Below are 22,354 nucleotides of genomic sequence, written 5' to 3'. Positions count from 1 at the left end.
TTTGTGATCTCTAATGAGGTTGCAGATAAATTGCTGAAGAACGCATACATTTTTCCCCTAGTTAATGCGGTATTGTATAGGAGACGTGGAGGAAGGCTGAGTAAAGGTTACGGCAAGGAGAGCCAGGCTCTATTAATAAAATAGATCTTTAATCCACATAAAAGCAGGGAATTATTAAAGCCTTCTAAAGCGTGGTGCACATCAGTTTCTGGAAAAGAACAGGGGCCTGGTGGATGATCCTTGTAATAAGTCGATGCCGTGATTGTGATGGCGGCCGCGGTCTTGTATGCAATATGTGGTATATATCAAACACTGATGTTCAAGGCGTAAAATGCAAATGGATCAATTAGGGCCTGGATAGTGTGAGCACAAGTGGGATAGTAAAGGCCGCTGACATACTGTATATAGCAATGATTTGTGTACATATCCAAAAGCGTAGCGTGAATCTCCTGGGCCTGATGCAAAATCTGCACCAGACCCCAGTATAATGTATTGTTATACTACCGATCTCCTAATATTGTACCCTTAAGACTTCAGGGCCAGGGTGTGGCTGCTCCTTCGATATCCCTTATGTTATACCTATGGATGTATCGTAAAGCTCCTAGGCCCCAGTGCAAAATCTGTACCTGGCCCCAGTATAACGTATTGTTTATACTACCAATCTCCTAATATTGTACCCTTAAGACTCTAGGGTCAGGGTGTGGCCACTCCTTCGATACCCTTTATGTTATACTTTTGGGTGTATCATAAAGCTCCTAGGCCTCAGTGCAAACACTGTACTAGGCCCCAGCATAATGTATTGTTTTTTCTACTGATCGCCTCATATTTGGAAGAGATGTCCTATGGGCCCTCTAAGACTCCAGCGTCATGGTGTGGTCGTTCATCTCTACCACTCAAGTTATGTCCACAGGTGTATTATGAAGCTCTTAGGCTAAATTTATGTCAGGCCCCCTCCATAATGTATTGTTTTATACTCCTGGTCTCCTCAGATTGGGAAGAGACACCCTAAGGCACCCCTAAGACTCAAAGGTCAGAGTGTAGTTGCTCCTTTTGTACCCCTCAAGTTTTATCCCAAAGTATATGAAGAAGCTCTTGGGCTCTGGTGCAAAATCTGTAACAGGCCCACCACCATAATGCATTGTTTAGAATACTGGTCTTCTCATATTGAGAAGAGACAACTTATGGGCCCCTAAGGCTTCAGGACCAAGGTGTGGCTGCTTGCTCTGTATCCGTTTAGGGTAGATCATAAAGCTTTTGGACCCCATTGAAAAATTTGTACCAAGCCCTCCAAGCATCATATATTTATAGTACTGGTCTAATCATATGGGGACAGATAGGGTTTGGGCCTCCTAAGGCTCCAGCGACAGGGTTTGGATGTTCATTCTATACCCCTCACATTAAGCCCCCAGACATAATAGGTTTCTTCATTACCCCTATCCAGGTCCCTTGTCTATTAGGTAGAATAGAGCGGCTACAAACAGTGTCTTATTCTGGAGGACCCGACATGTCCATGTATTACACAAATAGCAGACTTCAGTGTGAACTATGTAATACTTCCTTTGTCCTGTGGTGGTGCTGTGGGGAAATAGAACTTGTTGCAGGATCTTCTTGCAGATTAGAGTGATCGCTGGGGGTTCTCGCAGTAGGATACTCTGTATTCAGTATATTATCATAGGGGTGGTAAATAGTGACCAACTTCATTAAAATCTGGAGATTCTGCTCCTTCGAAATGAGATCTTTTTATGATAAGCCAGGGATTATTAATGTCTCATTTTTATTCTGTTTACCAAGTCGTTGCCATTATAAGTAGATAAACTCATTTTCTCGGGATTGCAGTGTCATCGCCGGCCTCTTATTATAAATGTACATACATAGCGGGGACATTACCGCGCACTTATATTGTACACTTTCATTTGCTGAATTTGCAGAATGTGGATGTGTAACTTTCCTTCCCGCAGCAAATTCATCCCTCTCTTAGTGAACTATAATGTTCCAGCGATTCTTTCTGCCTGGTATATCGTCATTAAAGGCTCCATTTGCTCCAATTCTTCTCTTCTAAACGACTATTTTACACTGAACTATTGTACGGGAGCCCGTGTATGTTGTATATTTTTGTATTGCATGTCTAATGTCTAAACTAAACTTTTTCTTCTATTTGCAATTGTTCGGAGGGTCCCCCAAATAAAGAAAAAATTCCTGGACCTTATATTGGGTCTTGAGTATTGGTCTGCGCCCTGTTGTCGCCACTTGCTAGGCACTAGCACCTTTTTTGTGCTGATACAAAGCCATGTACATGGACCTACAATTTTTTTTTAACTGAAATGTAAATTTATATAACTCCTCCCCATTATTGTTTTTTGTCCTTAACAGGAAGTCGTCTGAACAAGGACCTGCGGCATTATCTAAACCAGAGGTTCCAGAAAGCGTCGCCTGACCATGAGCTGCAGCAAATAATCCGAAATAATCTTTATCGCCATGCAGTGCCTTGTGAGTACAAATCCTAATTATAAATACCGCCATTGCTGATGTTTTTGGATATGCCCTTTATATGCTCGTAGTCTTGGGTGAATGGTACCCAGTCCTGACAATCTCTACTGGACTCTGAACTTGACCGGATTGCACAATTCTTGTGATAGGGTTAGTCTTGATTCTTGTGTTACTGTATGTACTAATACTTGTCGTTGACTCCTACGTACCATCTTCTTTGAGTTATGGGAATAGGATGGACAGCGAGGAAACTGGTTTTTACTGCTGTTGTCAGTGGTGGCCTATTGTTTTGTGTATACAGTCCCTAGGCAGACCTATGTGTCTCTAGTTACAGACTACAAACCCTGTGTAGTCTGTTCCTTCGGTCATACTCCTCTCCATACTTCATACTCCTCTCCGTTTCTTTTTTATTGTTTGTAGTCTACAAATATCCCTGGTTAAAGTATCTACTATTCTGTGCGTATCGCTTCTATCGAATGCTATATTTCTCCCTGACTACAAACAAACCCCGTGTGTAGTCTGATGTCTGATCTTACAGTCCTTTGTTACCTTCTTTCATTGTTTCCCTCTTACATTATCATTGGTTAATAAGAAGGGAGAGCGAGATGACTGCAAGTCAGGCTTCATAAAGTTTATACAGATTCTAAACAGATCTTTGTGTTGCCATGATAACAGACTACAAACAAGTCCAACCATGGCGACACATAGGTCTGTATAGGAACTGTATACATGAAAATGTAGGAAAGTTATAGTCAAGGCATTGTGTATAGTTGATCCATTTCTTGTGTTTTATACAACGCGTTGCAAAGATGAGCCTTTAAGTGAACAATCTACATGTCTACTCTACTGCTAGGTTTGAAAAATGTATTAGGAAATTTTTGTAGCCGTCGTGGCAATAAACTTTATAGGAGAGGGAAGAGGAGATAAGTCTATTGTCACAGCAATACTTGTACGACATTACTTACCCTTGTAACTACTGTCTGAATGGTAACCTACATGCAAGATGGCATCATCACTCATCTTCTTATATGGTAGATGGGCCTTTGGGCCCTCCTTGGCACCAGGGCCCGGTTGTGACTGTGAGCTCTGGACCTCCTATAACTACTACCCAAGCTGGACTTGGTAAAGGTCCAGACAATGATAGTTTCTTATCACGTATAGCGTCAAAGTAGCCTGCACGCCATTTAATGCCATATTTCACCCACTTATCCGATGTATAAAGTGATGGAAGTGTCGGACACGGTTCCGCTCTAAACAAGGACAACAGAGCTTTGATTTACTGTCCTTCTCTTTAAAAGCTTTATAAGTCTACAGAACTGTGTCATTGATATTCCATTAAAAAACTGTCTGCCAAAGAGAGGCTTCTACTATATCCATCATGTGCCATGGCGGAAAACCGGTCTTAGATATGCACACAAATAAGGCGACCCTACCAACTTCCTGTTTTCTTCACTCGCCATCTTCTAAACAAATCACAAATGGCGGAAGCCAATCTGAATTTATTGTGGAGATTTATGAAGAACCTCTCCGGGAAACAGAACCGAGTATTATTAGTCAGCCGGTGAATTAGTACCGAGGAGTCGGAGTGATGTACATTGTAGGAAATTTATTGGTCTCGTAGCCGGAGTCTGTATTGATAGGACGTAGAAACTTATCTTGGTTTTGGTATAACCTGCTACAGATGATTTGCAGGAAGATCTGGGAAGAGATATCAGATCTAATATTTCAATGGTTCTTTTTTCTTAAATATCGTAGACAAATCTTATCCTTTCCTTTACATCGTTGGGTCTTACAAATTCAAGAGGCTCAATATAGAAAATCTGTTCCCACTATTTACCCCAGGATACATACAGCATTGGGAAGTGGACGATCCATTTTTGGTTACCTTCCCATTTGTGAAGTTGGGGTAAGGGAATCCCTAGACCAGGGGTAGGGAACGTACGGATCTCCAGCTGTTGCAAGACTACAACTCCCAGCATGCATAATTGCTCTGCTGTTCTTGGAACTCCCATGGAACTGAATGGAGCATGATGGGAGTTGTAGTTTCACAGCAGCTGGAGAGCTGAAGGTTCCCTACCCCTGCCATAGACGTATCAAAGTCTTTTTGACCAACTACGTAGAATAGCCATGTAAGGCCTCTACGTGACGTGCATGACACTGATCTTGCCCTCACTTACTGTCTTCTCCAGAACTTCTCACCATGTTCTAGAAAACCCTATTTATGTAAAAATTGTACTGAAAAATAACTTCCTACGTCCCTGAACTGTACATTTGTAGAGGCCCTTACGTAGCATGTATGGAGTGATTTGAGGTCAATCCTCAATGGAGTAAATTTTTGTAGATCCACATTACAGTATTTCCAATATTATCCATACTGTATAAACAGTAAAGCTAATTTGCAACGACTTCTAATGATCTTATTATACTACCAGATTGTATCGATGGGGATGTGCTTACCGCCATACTTTGCGAGTAGTAGTAATGGTAATAACTAGAGATGAGCGAGTAGTACTCGATCGAGTAGGTATTCGATCGAGTACTACGGTATTTGAAATACTCGTACTCGATCGAGTACCACTCGCTATTCGAATGTAAAGGTTCGATGCAGAACCAGCATTGATTGGCCGAATGCTATACAGTTGGCCAATCAACGCTGGTTCTTCTCCTACCTTTAGAAGTGTTCTCCGTGCAGCTTCCCCGCGGCGTCTTCCAGCTCTGAATTCACTCTGCCAGGCATCGGGCCTGGGCAGAGCCGATTGCGCATGCCCGCGCTACAAGAAAATGGCCGCTTTGACTGTAAGTGGCCATTTTCTTGTAGTGAGGGCATGCGCAGTCGGCTCTGCCCAGGCCCGATGCCTGGCAGAGTGAATTCAGAGCCGGAAGATGCCGCAGGGACGCTGCACGGAGAAGACTTCTCGGAGGATCCAGCCCGACCCTCACTCGTGGACTTGGTAAGTATAATTTGATCGAATGTTGCCTACCCCTGAAACGAGCATATTCCCCCCATAGACTATAATAGGGTTCGATATTCGATTCGAGTAGTCGAATATTAAGGGGCTACTCGAAACAAATATCGAACCTCTGACATTTTACTGTTCGCTCATCTCTAGTAATAACATTTAGTTTTTGTGCATAAAGCAGATAGATACTTGGCTTGCCAAATGTGTCAAATACTTTCTGAGAATGTTGAGGTAATAATGTGCTTTAATTTTTTTTGTAGACCTAGCTATGGCTTGTTTTTTGTGGAACAAATTCTATTTCTCACTTACACCATGTGTTATTCTTCTGGGAATTTCTGGGAAATTGGCTAGATTGCTATAAAGCCCTAACACAGCACTGGTAAGCCGGACACCACGCCATGCAAACTGAATGGCTGCCACAATTTTACCACATGGGAACCATTTGGCCCTGCCCAATGAACCTACAAATAAATCAACCTCTTAGATGCCATGATCAGAAAAGCAACTCCAGCAAGAAATTCAACATGTTTGACCCTTCTTTTTTCCGATTACTTATGTCTTTAGATAGAAGGGTCATGTTGAGCTTTCTCATGCCCAAACCTTTGTTCTTATGGTAGATAAACCGCCACCAGTGGTCATGTGTCAGTGGCCAAGATCCAAAATTCAGCATGTCCAAAATAACCTGTTGGGGAAATTTGGAACACCCCATACTCCTTAGATGGCCAGGCCATGTGTATGACCACCTTACATTGCTGATATCAAGGACTTACCTGTAAATCGGGCTTGTTTATACATACCCACCATAGACACGGTGTCTCTTGTGAGTGCCTATGTTACGTTGCAAGGATTCCAGCCCATGCTAATAATAAAGATCTACACAATATTTAGAGAACATGGAAATGCATTTTGTCATTGAAAGAAGGCCAAAAGAGCCTTATGTTTTCTCCCACACAGAAGATCTTAATGTTTCAAGACAAGTAGGGGGTGCTAGACCATATTATTAGGTTTTATCAACCATAATGCAGCAGCTAATGCACATCAGTGATTTTAGTGTGAACAGGATGACAGTGGCAGATTGGCCAGCGTTATTGGCTTCCTAATTGCAAACATTAAAAATACATGCCGGACGGCTATAAAGCACCGATCGTATAAGGTGCACAGCCTGGAAAACGATAAAACAAATGAATCTTAAAGGGAAACGATATCTTATTTATAAGGGAGGATTATTTTCCCTTTTATTAGGCAGTAAAGCATATGTGCAGAAATGTGTTGAATGTTCAACCATCGCTGTGTTTGTAAGATAAAGTATGGAATCCTGGATCCAATAGGGTAGGCTTTTGGTACCGCTCATGGAGCGCCCCCTAGTGGTGGTAGGGATTTAATGGGGATTTTAAGATAATTGTATCTATTGCAAGAGCAGATAATGTGACCTTTCCTTTTCTTCCATCCTTTTCCATCTACCCTTAGAATTCTATCCTCACTTCCTTTCATCTTTTTCTCTTCTTCATCCCTCAATTCCTGTTCAATCCCTTTTTTTTTTTTTTACTTCCTTTTCTGTCTTTAATTCCAGTTCAGTTATTTCTTTCTTCCATGTTATACAACCGTCCTTATTTCCGCATACTTTTTCTTTTCTTTTCTTTTTTTTTTCTCTGCCCTTCCTTTTCCATCCATCCTTCTCCACCCTTCCTTCTCTGCTCTTCCTTTTCCACCCTTACTCCCCGTTTTTTTCTGCCAGTCCTTCCTTTTCTGTCCATCCTTAGAATTCTATACTCACTTCCTTTTCATTTTTTTCTCTTCTTCATCCCTCAATTCCTCTTCAATCCCATTTTTCTTTTACAATTCTTCCTTACTTCCTTTTCTGTCTTTAATTCCAATCCTGTCATTTTTTTTCTTCCATGTCAGCCAACCTTCCTTTCCTTTCCTTTCTTTCTTCCTTCCGCAAGCTTTCATCATTCTCTGTCCTTTTTTTTTTCTCTACCTTTCCTTTTCCACCCTTACTCCCCGTTTTTTTCGGCCAGTCCTTCCTTTTCCACCCATCCTTCCTTCGCTGCTCTTCCTTTTCCACCCTTACTCCCCGTTTTTTTTTCTGCTAGTCCTTCCTTTTCCATCCATCCTTCTCCACCCTTCCTTCTCTGCTCTTCCTTTTCCACCCTTACTCCCCGTTTTTTTTTTCTGCCAGTCCTTCCTTTTCCACCCATCCTTCTCCACCCTTCCTTCTCTGCCATTTCTTCCCCCATCTTCTCTTTCCTCCCTCCTTATGCCATCGCTTCCCTCCTTTCTGTCCTCCCTTCTCAACCTTTTTGCCTTTCCATCCTTTTCAGTCTTTCCTTTTCTGCCATCCATTCATTTTCCATTCTTCCTTCCCTTTTCTGACATGATATGACATTATTAAAGACAAATTGTATTTCACAAAGTGTAGGATATTCTTTTCAATTCGCTGAGTTTAATGAATATTGGCTCTTCTCTTACGTAGTTAATAATTCATATCTGAACATGAGATTGTTATGTTAATGTAATGATAATATTTACCGTGTGTCTCTTGGATCACCTGAACTGCGGTTTCCATTTCTATTCTCCATCCTTTTATATTGTCAGATGTTTTATAGCAGATATGTGGGATAGATAGTAATTTGTGTAGCGCTCCTGGGGAGGTGACCTTATGGCATTGCCCTGACTTTAAATTTAGCCTTTCATCAAATCCGGCTCTCATGGGGAAAGAATTGACCTTGGTGGACTTAATTCTCTATAAAACCTGATAAATAAGGGATGGATTTCTTCCTTGCAAGAGAAGTCTATGCTTATTTGATTTTCTTGCTATGTTAAGCATAGTAACAAGTATATCCCACAGTATGAATTTAATTAAAGGCCCCCCCGCTTAATTTCATTGTAGTGATCTATGACAGGGCTTATGAGATTCAATAGAGCGCTATGGCCCTATAGTAACACGTTTATAGTCATTTAAACAACAGGAGACGCCATTGGCTTGCCATAGTCAAATAAAACCTACATCAAGTGTCACGCGTTTCTATAGATTACTACCCGATGACCGGATAGCGCTCCAATTAGAGGTGGAAAATCCACGCTTTACGTTTTAATCACAAACTAACAGGATTTTTGCCGGCGATTCAATTAATTTACTGGCAATTAAAATGTTACAGAAAGTGTCATGTTTACCCAAAAAGTCGTAAAATAGTGTAATGAACCAAACCGGGCACAAACATTTACCTATAAACTAGCACAAAGTCAGGCAGTGGTTCCAAAGTAAATTAAAGGGAGTGTTTCAATACTTATATTCCTCTATGGTTCTTTTTGTAACTGGTTTCGAGGCTGGTTCCAACACCAAATCACGTGATTGTTACCAACATCCGCCCCCAGAATACCCATGCTCACTGCTACCGTTTTGCCGAAAATAAGACAGTCTCTTATATTAAATTATCTTCCGAAATATATGACCTGTCTTATTTTTGGGGGATGTCTTATGCAGCGGCTGGAGTGGGGGACAATCGGCAGTCATGCCGTCGCTTCCTTAGCTGAGCGCCGGCATGACTTCCGGTTGTAGGTGGTCCAGGAGGTGAAGGGCAGGGTGTCTTCTTTTCTGGGAAACAGGGTAGTTATCTGTCCCGAGGCTGGCCTTACTATTCTAATGATGTATTTAGCCATCCCCCATAGTACTGGTAACTAGTGGTCAACACTGGAGAGGAGCACAATTGACTAAGTGACTTGGGAACGGGTGCCAGATTTGGCAAATCCCATGGTTCATCACAAGTAGAACCATGGATGAAGGACGTATTGAAATATTTCCCTGGAGAACCACTTTAAAGTCAAAATGGTCCATCTTGGATGGCATTTGGTTCATGTCTAGAACCAATTTAAGAGATTGTCTCCTAAAGAGGCCACATTTTGCAATTAAAACAGTACAATGATCGTCTGACTGATATGTAATCTGGAACCCCAGGACCCCCAACATTCAGGATGAATGACATATTACGTGGTGTTCATTTGCAAATCAGCCATCCTTCGAAGAAACTCAGTTGACTCTCTAGTGCCCCGTATAGGTAGTTGCCCAGTAAGTCAATGTTCAACCCATCAAAGACCTTGACCAGAGATATCAATCGCTCAGAGATGCCCCATCTGTAGACATCTGTTGTGTAGTTCTTGTTCTCCATCCGTACGGAGCCCATTAGAAGGGAGCCCCTGATTATTAGTGGTTCCCTGCTTTGACTAATAGATAGGAGTTCCAAGTGGAAGACCCTCCATTGGAATGTCCATATGTCTTGATAGATTATATCAAAAAGGACAGTTGAGGTTGTATCGATCATATTATTGGTTCTGTCTCAAGGCAACCAGAGAGGACGACTCAAGGATATCGGATACATATTTACTAGAGAATTCCTGGTACTACAGAGAAATTCTCTATAAATTTAATCCTATTATATAGGAAGAATGCCGGAGCGCTGCGGTTGTAATCATGTATATCTAGCATTAGTCTGAATTAGGTAATTTAGTCAAATCTGTCTGTATCTGATCTGCTGCTTCTCTTGACATTTGAGTGCTGAGCAATAAGAATCAATTGTCTGGTAGGTCAAAGCTTCACATTTGGAGACATTTGGAGGTCCCTTGGCAGGGTCTCACAAGAGACTTGGAAATGATAGATATTGAACAGAATATGTAAGGAGTTCTGGATGGATGAGGATGTATAAACATTCAGAAATGCCAATACAATAAGTAATGAGGTATATTCCTGAAAAATATCAAAAAGGAACGTGCTAGTGTTGCGTATATGTCTGTTGTCCTGTAGTGTCCTGGAGACCCAGTCCCAGTTGTGTTGCACTTTCTGACGTGAAACACAAAAATAGAGGGGGCACTCCCTGGTGTATTATATCTGTCATAAACCACATACTTGACCCTAATGAAATCGTCAGACGTTGGGAGATCTTACAAGTGGCCGCACCCAATCTCTTGGGAGATCCGTAGGAAATCCACCAAGTTTTGTTGCAAGGTAAAAGGGTCCACGACCGGAAAAGAGGTATTAAGATGTACAAATGTAAGTGAGATTGTCCTCACTTCTTCAGGGACATCTGACTACCCCAAATCTGATTGCTGAGGCCGGTGACTGGTTCATGGCGTCATAGATGGAGTCCCGGAAATAAACCGATCAAGACCACCACCAATGTCGTCATGACTGTCCTAGATAAGAAGCCATCTTTACTGTTTTGTGAGCACTGTGGTTGCCACCGTTATACAGGGTACTTTGCCGTGGTTGACACCAATATGGCTAGCACTCTTTTGGGTCAGTTCATGGGGTACTTTGGCTGGCACCAGTTTGGCATCTCTGTGGGTGGTACTATTTAACTGACCTAGAGTTCCTTAGAAGGAGGGTTAGGCAAGGTTGGACTGGCCCACCAAAGTCTTCTCAAGCGTGGTTTCTGAAAAAGACAGCCAGTATGAGCCATACATGGTGGAGCCAAAAATATGTTATGGAAAACCTGGTCTGGATATGGTGGTCTTTTGGAGAGGATTCACTGCACCTGTTCCTATGGTTTTCAGAAGATATGATGGACCCTTCTGTCACACACAATCGTTACCCAATCTTTGGGGTATAAACCTAATCTGACTTTCAATGTTTCCTGGATACCCAGCTGGTTTCTGCTTTTTGGAAAGGGAAAAACCATTCATCCAGTGACTTTTATGGCCTAGTCATTGGCTGGTGGGTTTTGAGGAGGATCAGAGACCAGCAGGGACTGTGGCGGGGTACCAGAAAGGTATCTATTCTTTCTCTTAGTTTGTAACCCATTCTGAGCCAATTTTTACCCATGGGATAACCTCATTAATACCCAGGTCATGGAGGCGCGCGGGCGCGGATCTTTTAGGTAGATTATCTGAAAGTCTTTTCAGAAATGCGTAATGTTTGGTTTCACGCTTGGGCGATCTGTTAGTGTGACAGTCCGGCATAATTGGAGTAATACTGCTGACATTTAAATTAGAATGACCTTCTGCCTTTTACAGTGGTCGTGTTCGCTCCAGGGACCCACAAGTCAGAACGTTCAGGGTGAGTATTTGCATTAGGTAGAGGGAAAGATAATTGCTATCTGGCACCGGCATCTCTGTCATAAATTATAGAGGCCACGTCCGATGTCAGGTAATCCCAGTCCTCCGCACATCCGTCATCCCTTATCCAGAACATTACAAGCTTTCCTCTTCATTGTCGGCTTTATTTTTAATTAAACCTCTTCCCTATAATTTGATTGTATCAATTATGGATTAGTATTATACTATTGTTGTTATTAATATTACTACCTCTAGTCATAGAAGGGTTAATTCACATCACGTTAGCCACATCCATATCAGGGACCGGCGACAAAACAGGTGCCAGGGGAAGGGCGGACTCTTCGTATGTGACCCCCAGAAATGGAAATCAACAAATTAAATTTAAAAAAAAAAAAAAAAAAAAAAAAATTATCATTATTTTTTTTTTTATCAGATCAGTAGAACAATGGAGAACCTTAGGCATAACAAAGGTCCAAACAAAGATGGGTTGGGGTCTGACACCCAGGACCCTGGCTGATCAGCATTTGGGTGAGCGCTGCAGCCTCTTCAGTACTTGCCAAGCCCTTTGCCATGGTATTTCGGCAAAGCCCATTCACTTGAATGGGACTGAGGTGTGGTCAGGTCATGTGACTGATGAATGTGACATCACAAAACCTGTAAAACAGAAGTGGTGTTCAGGGAGGGGGGGGTCCTAGGATAGCGTCATCAATGGAAAACCCCTTTAGGCCGGAAATACCGCAGGAAAAATTGCAGCGTTCTACAGTACTTGCAAAGTGGATGGAATTCATGCGAATCCCACCCTCAGTTTGCAGGAAAAAATCGCAGCGCAGACACGCTACGATTTCCAAAACAATCGCAGTTTTGAAAATTGCAGCATGTCAATTGTATCTACAGAAACGGCGGTGGCTTCCCCGTAGATATAATTGTAACAGAAAGTCCGCGGAGGAAAACTCTGTGAACTTTGGGCTAGTGATCGCGTATTTTGATCCTGATTTTGGGGGACCGTGTCAGAGTAGGCCCAAATGAATGGGCCCAGTCCAGAAGGTGGTCAATATCAATGAACCTAGTCCGGAGGGTGCTGTTGCCAGGCGGATGCCGGTGCTGACTCAGCCGTGGAATCCGCCTGAAGAAAGGGCATCTCGCTTCTTTTTTGCGCGAACGGGAACACTAGCAGTCTACATAGACTTCTATTGTGAAGGGGCTGATTTTGAGCTGGATTTGGCGTTGAAATCCGCCTCCTCTTGCCCCGTGTGAACGAGCCCTTCTGTTCAAAGCGCTGTGAGAAGAACCGCGATGCCGATGCGTTCATGCCGCGGTAGTGCTTTAGCGCTACATATCCGGCCCATGGGGCCATAGCCTTAAGGGGGTTCTCAGGATTAGAAAAACATGGCTGCTTTCTTCTACAAACAGTGCCACCATTGTCTACAGGCTGTGCCTAGTATTGCACCTCAGCTCCATTATAGTGAATGCAACTAGAGATGAGCGAACAGTAAAATGTTCGAGGTTCGATATTCGTTTCGAGTAGTCCCTCAATATTCGACTACTCGAATCGAATATCGAATCCTATTATAGTCTATGGGGGGAAAATGCTCGTTTCAGGGGTAGGCAACGTTCAATCAAATTATACTTACCAAGTCCACGAGTGAGGGTCGGGCTGGATCCTCCGAGAAGTCTTCTCCGTGCAGCGTCCCCGCAGCGTCTTCCGGCTCTGAATTCACTCTGCCAGGCATCGGGCCTAGGCAGAGCAGACTGCGCATGCCCGCACTACAAGCGGACATGCGCAGTCGGCTCTGCCCAGGCCCGATGCCTGGCAGAGTGAATTCAGAGCCGGAAGACGCCGCGGGGAAGCTGCACGGAGAAGACTTCTAAAGGTAGGAGAAGAATCAGCGCCGATTGGCCGACTGTATAGCATTCGGCCAATCAATACTGGTTCTGCATCAAACTTTTCCATTCGATTAGCGAGTGGTACTCGATCGAATACGAGTATTTCGAATACCGTAGTATTCAATCAAATACCTACTCGATCGAATACTACTCGCTCATCTCTAAATGCGACACAAGTGCAATACCACACACAGCCTTCAGACAGGTGTGGCACCATTTTTGTACTCACCTGTTTTTCCAAACCCCTTGTCCACTATACGACCATTGTCTGTAGTGACTCCCAGCGCCGGGGTAACTCCAACCCTTCCAATATTAATACGAATGTGTCTCATCAGACGATAGGTAATTGTCATTATAAGGAAACATGGAAGTTAATATAACATTGTCTGGATATAAGCTGCTTACAAAAGCCAGTCCTGTATCGTCGGCTCTTACCTTTATAAGGCAATTAATATTCTTGGCAGCGGCAGATCCATCCCCATTATTTACACAGCACCTCTGGCAGATATATTGTTGTGGTGGAAATTAAATATTAATATCTCCAAACAAGAATGTATCAGCCTAAGCTCAGAAGTAAGTATCATGGAGTAGACTCCCGCCTGGTTAATCCGCAGCATAATGAAAAAAGGCCACTTAATGAGCCCTCTGGGCGCTGGTGTTTTTGAGATCACACATCCGGAAAAGAAATAAAGTCTGCGCGCGGGCGCGGAGAGAGAATGCGCTGGCCGAATTACCATAAGCAACTTCAAAGCCTAATAGGATGTCGCTGGAAATGTTATTTATTGCCAGTGATTGACATGGCTTTCCTATAGAATAGTAATGAGGATGCGGCGGTGGGGGGGGGGGGGGGAGACTCGTCGTTTTTTGATCTTTTAATGTGTAGTGTTTGGACACTTAAAGGGGTCCTCCGGGACGACATAAATAGAGATACAACTGAGCACTTGATGTGTTCTACTTTCCTAATATAGTCTCTGATACGGTTCCTCGGCTGCTGGGCTTTGGGAGGCGGTAGTAGTTTACTTTTATAGATGGATTATAGGACGGGGTAAAAGAGGCAAATGTCCTAAGGGGGCCACCATTTGGATCGTAGCGTATGTCATGGTGGCTGCAGTGGTATGACTTGGGAGCGGTATTATTTTAGCATGTTTCCTTTAGCATGGTATAGGACTATTATACAGGCGGTGTAAAGCTTTATGGTATTATTTGATATTATATACAGGCGATATTGTCACTCCTTAGGGAGAGACCACCATGTAGGTGTGTGGAGTCTTATGAAGCCATTTTTACTCCACGGTGGGGGATTATGGGAAGAATATGCAAATGTGTTTCCCAGGATGTAAATAGGGAAACACTGAATCTGTATGCTGCCCTCTATTGGAAGCAGCTCCATTGAGCATCATGCCCGACTTTCCAACAAGCCTTTATTGCAATGATGCGGGGTTTTGCCAAGTCAGTTCTCCCTAGACTGTGCTGATGAGGTCCAATCAGATCGAAACGGCGCCGTCCACAGTTAGGATGATACTGACTTGGCAAAACCCCGGCGCCGTTTCGATCTGATTGGATCTCATCAGCACAGTCTCATTGCAATAAAGGCTTGTTGGAAAGTCGGGCATGATGTTCAAGGGAGCTGCTTCCAATAGAGGGCAGCATACAGAGGCAGTGTTTTCCTATTTACATCCTGGGAAACATTTGCATATTCTTCCCATAATCCCCCACAGTGGTGTGAAAATGGCTTCATAAGACTCCACACCTACATGGTGGTCTCTCCCTAAGGAGTGACAATATCCCCATAATCTGGTCTAGAGGTTTCTCACCTCTGCCAAGTCAGTTCTCCCTAGGCAGTGCTGGTGAGATCCAATCAGATCGAAACAGCGCCGTCCACAGTTGGGATGATACTGACTTGGTAAAACCCCGCATCATTGCAATAAAGGCTTGTTGGAAAGTCTGGCATGATGTTCAAGGGAGCTGCTTCCAATAGGGGGCAGCATACAGAGGCAGTGTTTCCCTATTTACATCCTGGGAAACACATTTGCATATTCTTGGTATTATATAGGCAGTGAATAGCTTTATGGTATTTGGCGATTTATAGTGGCATTAGAAATGCATTGTATAGCAGTATCATGTGGTGTTATATGGCTGTATGTATTATTTGATATGGTGCCAATGGTTTTGAACTATACAGCGCTATTATGTAGGCAGCGTACGGCTTTATGCTATTATTTGGCATTAATCTGGCCCAATATAGAACTATTATGTAGGCATTGTATGACTATATGGTATTTTTATTTGGCATTGTATTGTGGCATTAATTCAGCACTGTATAGCACTATTGTGTAGACACTGTATATGACTATATGGTATTATTAGTTGGAATTTTGTTTATTTGCATTATATAGTACTATTATGTAGGTGGTATATGGCTGTATGGTATTATTTGGCATTGTATGGCGGCATTCATTTGGCACTATATGGTATTATTTGGCATTCATTTGGCGCTATATGGTAGTATTTGGCGTTAATCTGGCACTATATAGCACTATTATGTAGGCAGTGCATGACTATGTTTTTTGGGTCTTTCAGGCATTGTATGGTGGCACTATATATAGAAGTATGGCGGCACTATTTTACTGTGCAGAGGGGCCACTATGGGACAATATAGTGTGCACAGGGATCCCATGGGACATTATACTGTGTGGAGGGGTCACTGTGGGTCATTATACTGTCTTGGAGATCTTAGGCGTGAATGGGGGGGGGGGGTTGCTTTCTAAACACCCCTGGGCCCATGATACCTTTTCCCGCCCCTGGCTATAGCTGCTGTATGTATTTGAAGCCCCGTCCACATGCGGTGGTCAGTGACAACTTTGCAGAGAATACCTTTGCTTTACCTACATAATCGTGCAATCGTTGGTTATCGTGTATGGGCGGGGATTCGTCCGCATGCGTCAGGTGTTAGTACACAGCCCTGGTATCTGGAAGGTGTTGGTTATTCTTCTGATACCCAAGTTTCGGCTGCCAGCGATATATTATCTTATTATTATATTATTATATATTGTCTAATGAGTAACCTATATAGAGCCACACTTGGTAAACAAAAAGCGCACCCATCCCTTCTGACCCTTGAGCCCGATCTCTGTAGCTTATAATGGGTCAAGTTCACACACAGGTGAGAATTTATGGGTTGTATAAGGCGGCCGACATCCCAGCTGTCCGTCAGGGCAAGACTGACCCTATAATGCACGGGAGACTAGTAAGTATCACAATTAGTTATCTTTACATGTGTCATTTATTAATAACGTATGATTATTTATACTTGGCAAGCATTAGACACAATCACATGTGTATATAGGTGTATATTTTCAAGAAACGCTGCCACTCTTGTCCATAGGCCGTGTGTGGTACTGCATCAGATTTATTTAAGTAAATAAAGCTAAACTGCAATACCAGACACAACCAGCTGACAAGGGTGGTGGCATTTCTGGTGAAAAAATTTTTTTGTTGTTTTTTTTCATCCTAAACAACCCCAGATTAAATCCCAGATCCAAGATTATTAGATATTCTTCATTATTGGACTGTTATAGTGAAACTACTATGAGGTGGAATTTTCTCACAGGGGTCCCGGCTTAGTTTTTCTTATGGCCTACCTGATGGGTAGGGGGCTGACTCCTGGCCCCTGGATCAAATAGCTGTACAGAGTCACTTCCGGCACCCATCCGATACAGCGTACAGGATCTGGAGCAAAAGCTCCTTCTGCTGTGTCACGGCCAATTCCGTATTGCTGCTCATCTTCCATTGATGTCACCCGACGCCATATTGTGTACATGGCAAGCACTGGAAGCAGCGCTGTAATGTTGATCGGTCCATGTATTGTCCCCCCTATCCTGAGGAAAGGCCATAAAAAAATTAAGCCTGGACAGCCCCTTTAATGTCAATGCTGTAACACTGCCCCCAGTTACTAGCCCGCTGCAATCACTGCTCATATAGCCCTGGTCTTAAAGGGAGTGTGTCACAAAACCAATGTATCAACCCAGCCCTGTAGATAGATAGAATAGGATCACCTGAATTGAATAATCTGTTGTCGAGATATTGCTATTTTTTGTCAATATGCAAATGAGCTCTTTGGAGCAACGAGGGAGTTACCAATGCACCAAAGAGGTGTCGGCACTCCAGGGGTAGGAAATTGGTCAGATGAGTGATACTCCTGATTGTTACTTTATATCGTTGTATGCATTTAAAAAAAAAAAATCACAGGATTGAAAAACCTTATAGACCCGCTTCAGATCTGCGTTCGGGCCATTCCGTTCCCCTCTGCGCATGAAAAATGTGTAGAGAATTCCTGCAAGCAGCACTTTTCTCTCCTTATTTTTCGTGCAGAAACCACATGGACCCCATTTTAGTCTATGGGGTCCGCGGGCTTCCTTAGGTAACCGTTTTTTTCATGTGGATTAGGTTTCCAATTGGGGGATCCCCAAATGGAAACCCATATGCATAAGTGAACTGGCCTTCGGCCTCCTGTACATGACGGTAACGTTCCCGGATATTCTGGACCATATTAGGCTGGGTTCACACTGGTTTTTTTTGGGCTGGATTTTGACATGGAATTCGCAACAGAATCCGGCTGCAAAACAAAAAAATTCAAAATCCGATCCAAAAAACTCAGTGTGAACCCGGCCTCACGGCTGCAACTTCTGTTCCGACCTTCAGTCTAATGACCTGAATTTGCATCATCATAGTTACCTCACAGTTGGGCCGTAATACGTTCCAAAAAATTCTGAAGAATTACGGCCGTGTGCAGGAGGTTTTAACAAATCTATCGCCCTCCACCCCTTGCGCCAATCTCCGTGAATACATTCCCTGTACAATGCAGCTGAATACATCACAACTCTATATAATGCGTAATTCTACATTTCTTCTTCATGGGTCCCGTGACCCGATTTTTTAGGCTTGCGCATCCCGTTCACCCATCCTTAGTTCTGTCTATTACGGAGACGCTCCACTTCTCCATTTCCTCTCCGCTAATTGGTTGATTCAAGGTCGCCGCTCCTCTAATATAAATAGCCATCTGCTAGTCACAATTTCTATTTTTTGCCCTGCATATTTTATTTTTTCCTGTCATATCTCCACGTAATTTACAGTGGTGCTTTGAGGCGCCGTATTACATAGCAACAGGCCACACGTCCGCTTCCTGGCTTGCAATAGGCTGATCCCAGGCATCCGATTGGTTACTATAGGTTGCAGCACATCGGCTCTGTCTGCACCATGTTATCAAATAATAAGCTTGTAGCAGCCCTGAGCGTTCTTATAGTATGGCTGGCCTATAGTGTGTGCAGTCAGCTGGGCCGGAGGAGCTGTGATGTAATGCTGTGCGCTCAGACTCCCCTCTTCCATACAGATGGATATTGTCATGTGTTGGAAGTGTCGCCAATAATATAAAAGGCTTGTGCATTCTCCCAGCTGCAGCTAGCTCGCTGCCCGTCCCTCCTTACCTAGCGCCGTCAGGGCTCTAGACCCCCCGTGCAATCCAACTCTCCGTTCTGGGCTTTCCTCCTTACTGCAGAGTCCCTGGCCGTGCCACATAGGTCGGATTAATCTCTCTGGCTGAATATCAGAGCGGCGCAGGCAAGTGCTGAACCTTTTCTTAATATTTTTTTTATTTTTTTTTTTGTCCCTGTGTGCGTTGCAAAAAGGTTGACCCTCCTGGTGGCATGCGAAGGGTTAAGGTGCAGCGGATTGTGTATGGATTGGTGCCAAATGCTTAGGAGGGAGGAGGCGGCGGGGAATGGGGGGGGGGGGTGTATTAAATGCGTTGAAATAGAAGCAGAGCAGCCGATACCCAGCTATGAAGGACAGATGGCTAGAGCTGCCTATTTAATTCATCCACCAGGCTTTACGTGAGGCCCATTCGTGAATGGGTGTTCTTTGAAAAGAGGGGTCATTGGACACAAATAGGCTGAGATCAGGTCCAGATGCCGACAGCACAATAGGACTTTTCAAAGAAATCTTAGCAGGAAGTGTGTCAGCCTTTGTATCGCCTCTGCATTGCAGGTTAGGCTTTGGATTGCTTGTTGGAGTTTAATGAATTGCATTCTTTACTGTGGTTTTCGAGAAAAAAAAAAATAAAAAAAAAAATGTTTCTGGCCAATGAGGGGTTATGATGAAATTTACAGCAGGTGCATTATTTGTGATCGATTTAAATAAATAAATAAAAAAAATTGCAATGTTTTTGAAAAATTCAAAATTGTCATTTCAAAAAAATGTAATATTTAGAATTTTTGGGATTCTGCGCGGGCCCCCTCGTGTGTCATAGGCCTTGCCGCCGCGCTCGGGATTATGGATAGGTCTGATGATAAGTGGCAGCTGGGTGGTTGAGGACGCTGCCGCTGTTACTGATCTGCATAGCTGTCTGCGAGCACACACCGCATGTCTGACCGGAATAGCTGACGAGATCCCAGGCTGCTCTTAAAGGGACAGCGCAGTCATGCATCACGCCGGGGTCATGAATAATGCATGGACAGGAGAGAATCCTGGGACAGGAAATGCGCACGAGACGCATGAATTATGGAGGAATGTGTCCAAAACAAATGGTTGGGTCGGTTAAATAGGGAATTATGCAGAAAATAAGGGAAATTCTATATAGTTCTGTGCAAATCTATGTATAAATTTACGGTCGTTCCTAGGATTCGGGGCTTAGTTTGGAGCTAAGCGCAATATTATCATTGATATTAGGGTATATTTTATTATATTTTAGATATATTATTATATTTTTAGGTTATTTCCTTATAGATTATTGTTGATCTATTAGGCAATACCTTTGACTACGCGTCAGGCTCAGACATGGCCTGAGCCCTTGGGCCCACTAGATATATGAATTCATTGACAACCCTTCTATAAGACCTTACATAGGCCATAGGACCCTATTGGGCTCCTTCTTCCAGCCCGGGCCCACTGGATGATCCGCTAGTAGACCAGTCTCTCACGTATTTATTCTCCTAGTTAATCCGAATAAAACTGAGGTGCAGTACCAGACACCACCCATCAGAGAGAGGGGCGCTGTTTCGATAGGAAAAAAGACCGATTTTTGTAATGCACCAAAAATATACTTACACCTCCTAATAGATTTAGGTTGGATCCTTGCGGACGTTCACTGATGTGAGTGTTAGTGATCAGTTGTCGTCCGGCTGCGACTTTTCCATTGTGGATCCGTTTTTTTTTTGTTTTTTTTTTTAACGGCCGTTCTTGTAGGACTTTTTCCTCAATATACATGACAGATAGCGTTAGATCATTATATTTGGCAATTATACAGACAGAAGGTTGTGTTTCTAGGGTGGCTGGCCCATCTTTTTGTGCTGCGTTTTTTTCTGCAGTGTGTGTATGGCGGTTTATTTGACTCCCACCCACTACATTTGTACTGTACATCACAGCAGGTTATCCGCCGTGGACTGCGCCTCTTAACTTGCCCCATATGTCCTAGGCCTAAAACCAAAAGTCTATTGCCTATAGCAATCAATCACAGCCCAACTTTCATTTTCCTAGGGCACCATAACTAGTAAACCTGAGCTCTGGTTTGTGGCCTACCAGCTCCTGTAAAACAACTCTTCGCATGCCCAACATGATGGAAGTTGTAGTTTTACAACAGCTGGAAGGGTTTGGCCTTCTGTTTGTAGATTGGTTTATGGTGGGCAGATCGTTCCAGATCGTTTGTCCTTCAGTTTCGGTGTCAGCGCCAGACAGATGACTGTAATGGCCGCCATTGACCGTGACGCTATGTAATAATGGCTAGAAATATCAATGTATATTTAGCAGAGGAGTCTGTCTAGGATTCACCACCTGACCTCGGGGCCCATTAGCCGCACAAATCAATTAATCTGAATGTGCTATAAATAAAGCGATAAAAAAACACGTCTTCAAAGTGATCGATCCTTCTTGTCCGCTTAGGATATTTAAAGGCATATTGCTTATTTAGAAATCTCCTGGGCCAGCGTATAGCATGTGTAATCCGGGTGGTCGCAAGGGGTGCATCGAGTATCTCCGCTCTGGGGAGGGGTCACCGAAGGCCTGGCACCCAATGGTCAGGAGTGACCAGTCTTATTTATACTCCCAATATTGGTCCTCTGGGAGGTGGAGGAGCGTGATGTCACCAGGCCCCATTTTTATGGCCATATTTCCTTTATGTCACTCTCTACCGCCCCCTAAATGGGTTTCGGTGTTAAGATGGCATTGGATGACACCGTATCCCAGCACTACAAACAAGAAGTGAACCTGGAGCGTGGGGGCCTCTCCTACTAACGGGAGATTTCCCTACTCTTTTGGGTGTCTGGGATGTCTCCCCACCCTTCAAAAGCCTCCCAGACGTTCCAAGACAGTAGTGTTATTCGTACATTGGATCGCATTGTGACTTTATGTACGGAGCTATTATTTGGTCACTAGATGTTGGTATTTTAGCAGTGTATGGCAGGACAACTGTTCTTGGTCAGATTATGGCACTTTAATTTAGTGCTTACATTGAGGCATTTTAATATGTGGTTATTTGTACGTTGTATGTGAGATCCGGCAGATGAATCATGGGAAATGTAGTTTGTCCTCAGATTCACAGCATGTAATACACGGAGCAGCAAGTAAAATAAAGCCAAGCAAAGGGTGCACAAGGGATCGGCGAGGATTTAGCACTGATTTGAATCCGATCATTGCAGATCATTTTTGGATGCTGGATAACCCCTTTGAGGCCGGGGCACTATGGGCTGCGGGAAAAAATCGCGGAGTTACACGCAAAGTGAATCCCACGCCCACTTTGCGGTAAAAACCGCAGTGTGGACATGCCACAATTTCCCAAACTGTTACGTTTTGGAAATTGCAGCATGTCATTTATATCTACGGAAATGGGTGCGATGTGTATCGGTGAGATAAATTTTTAGAATTTTTTTTTTTTTCTTTTAATCGATCAGACAATCCCTTTAAGGCCCTCCATACATTAATATCTC

The 22,354-nt window shown here is 43.4% G+C and overlaps 1 protein-coding gene across 5 annotated transcripts in view; it reads left to right on the top strand.

The window, feature by feature from the left end:
* The window catches only part of MAGI1 (membrane associated guanylate kinase, WW and PDZ domain containing 1), a 321,908-nt gene that overhangs the window by 143,791 nt on the left and 155,763 nt on the right, over positions 1–22,354 (top strand). For 4 of the 5 annotated variants that reach the window (XM_075287478.1, XM_075287479.1, XM_075287477.1 and 1 more), the window contains exon 2: positions 2,371–2,487. In XM_075287478.1, the coding sequence (XP_075143579.1) occupies positions 2,371–2,487 (117 nt within the window). Of the gene's footprint in view, positions 1–2,370; positions 2,488–18,985; positions 18,996–22,354 lie in introns of those variants that run through there. The other variant, XM_075287481.1, reaches the window with a different exon arrangement.

The sequence above is a fragment of the Leptodactylus fuscus genome, chromosome 9 (genome assembly GCF_031893055.1).
Source record: "Leptodactylus fuscus isolate aLepFus1 chromosome 9, aLepFus1.hap2, whole genome shotgun sequence".
In the NCBI taxonomy this organism is placed as follows: Eukaryota; Metazoa; Chordata; class Amphibia; order Anura; family Leptodactylidae; genus Leptodactylus; species Leptodactylus fuscus.
Note: the sequence above shows the minus strand (reverse complement) of the source record. Positions and strands in the feature narration are given on the sequence as shown.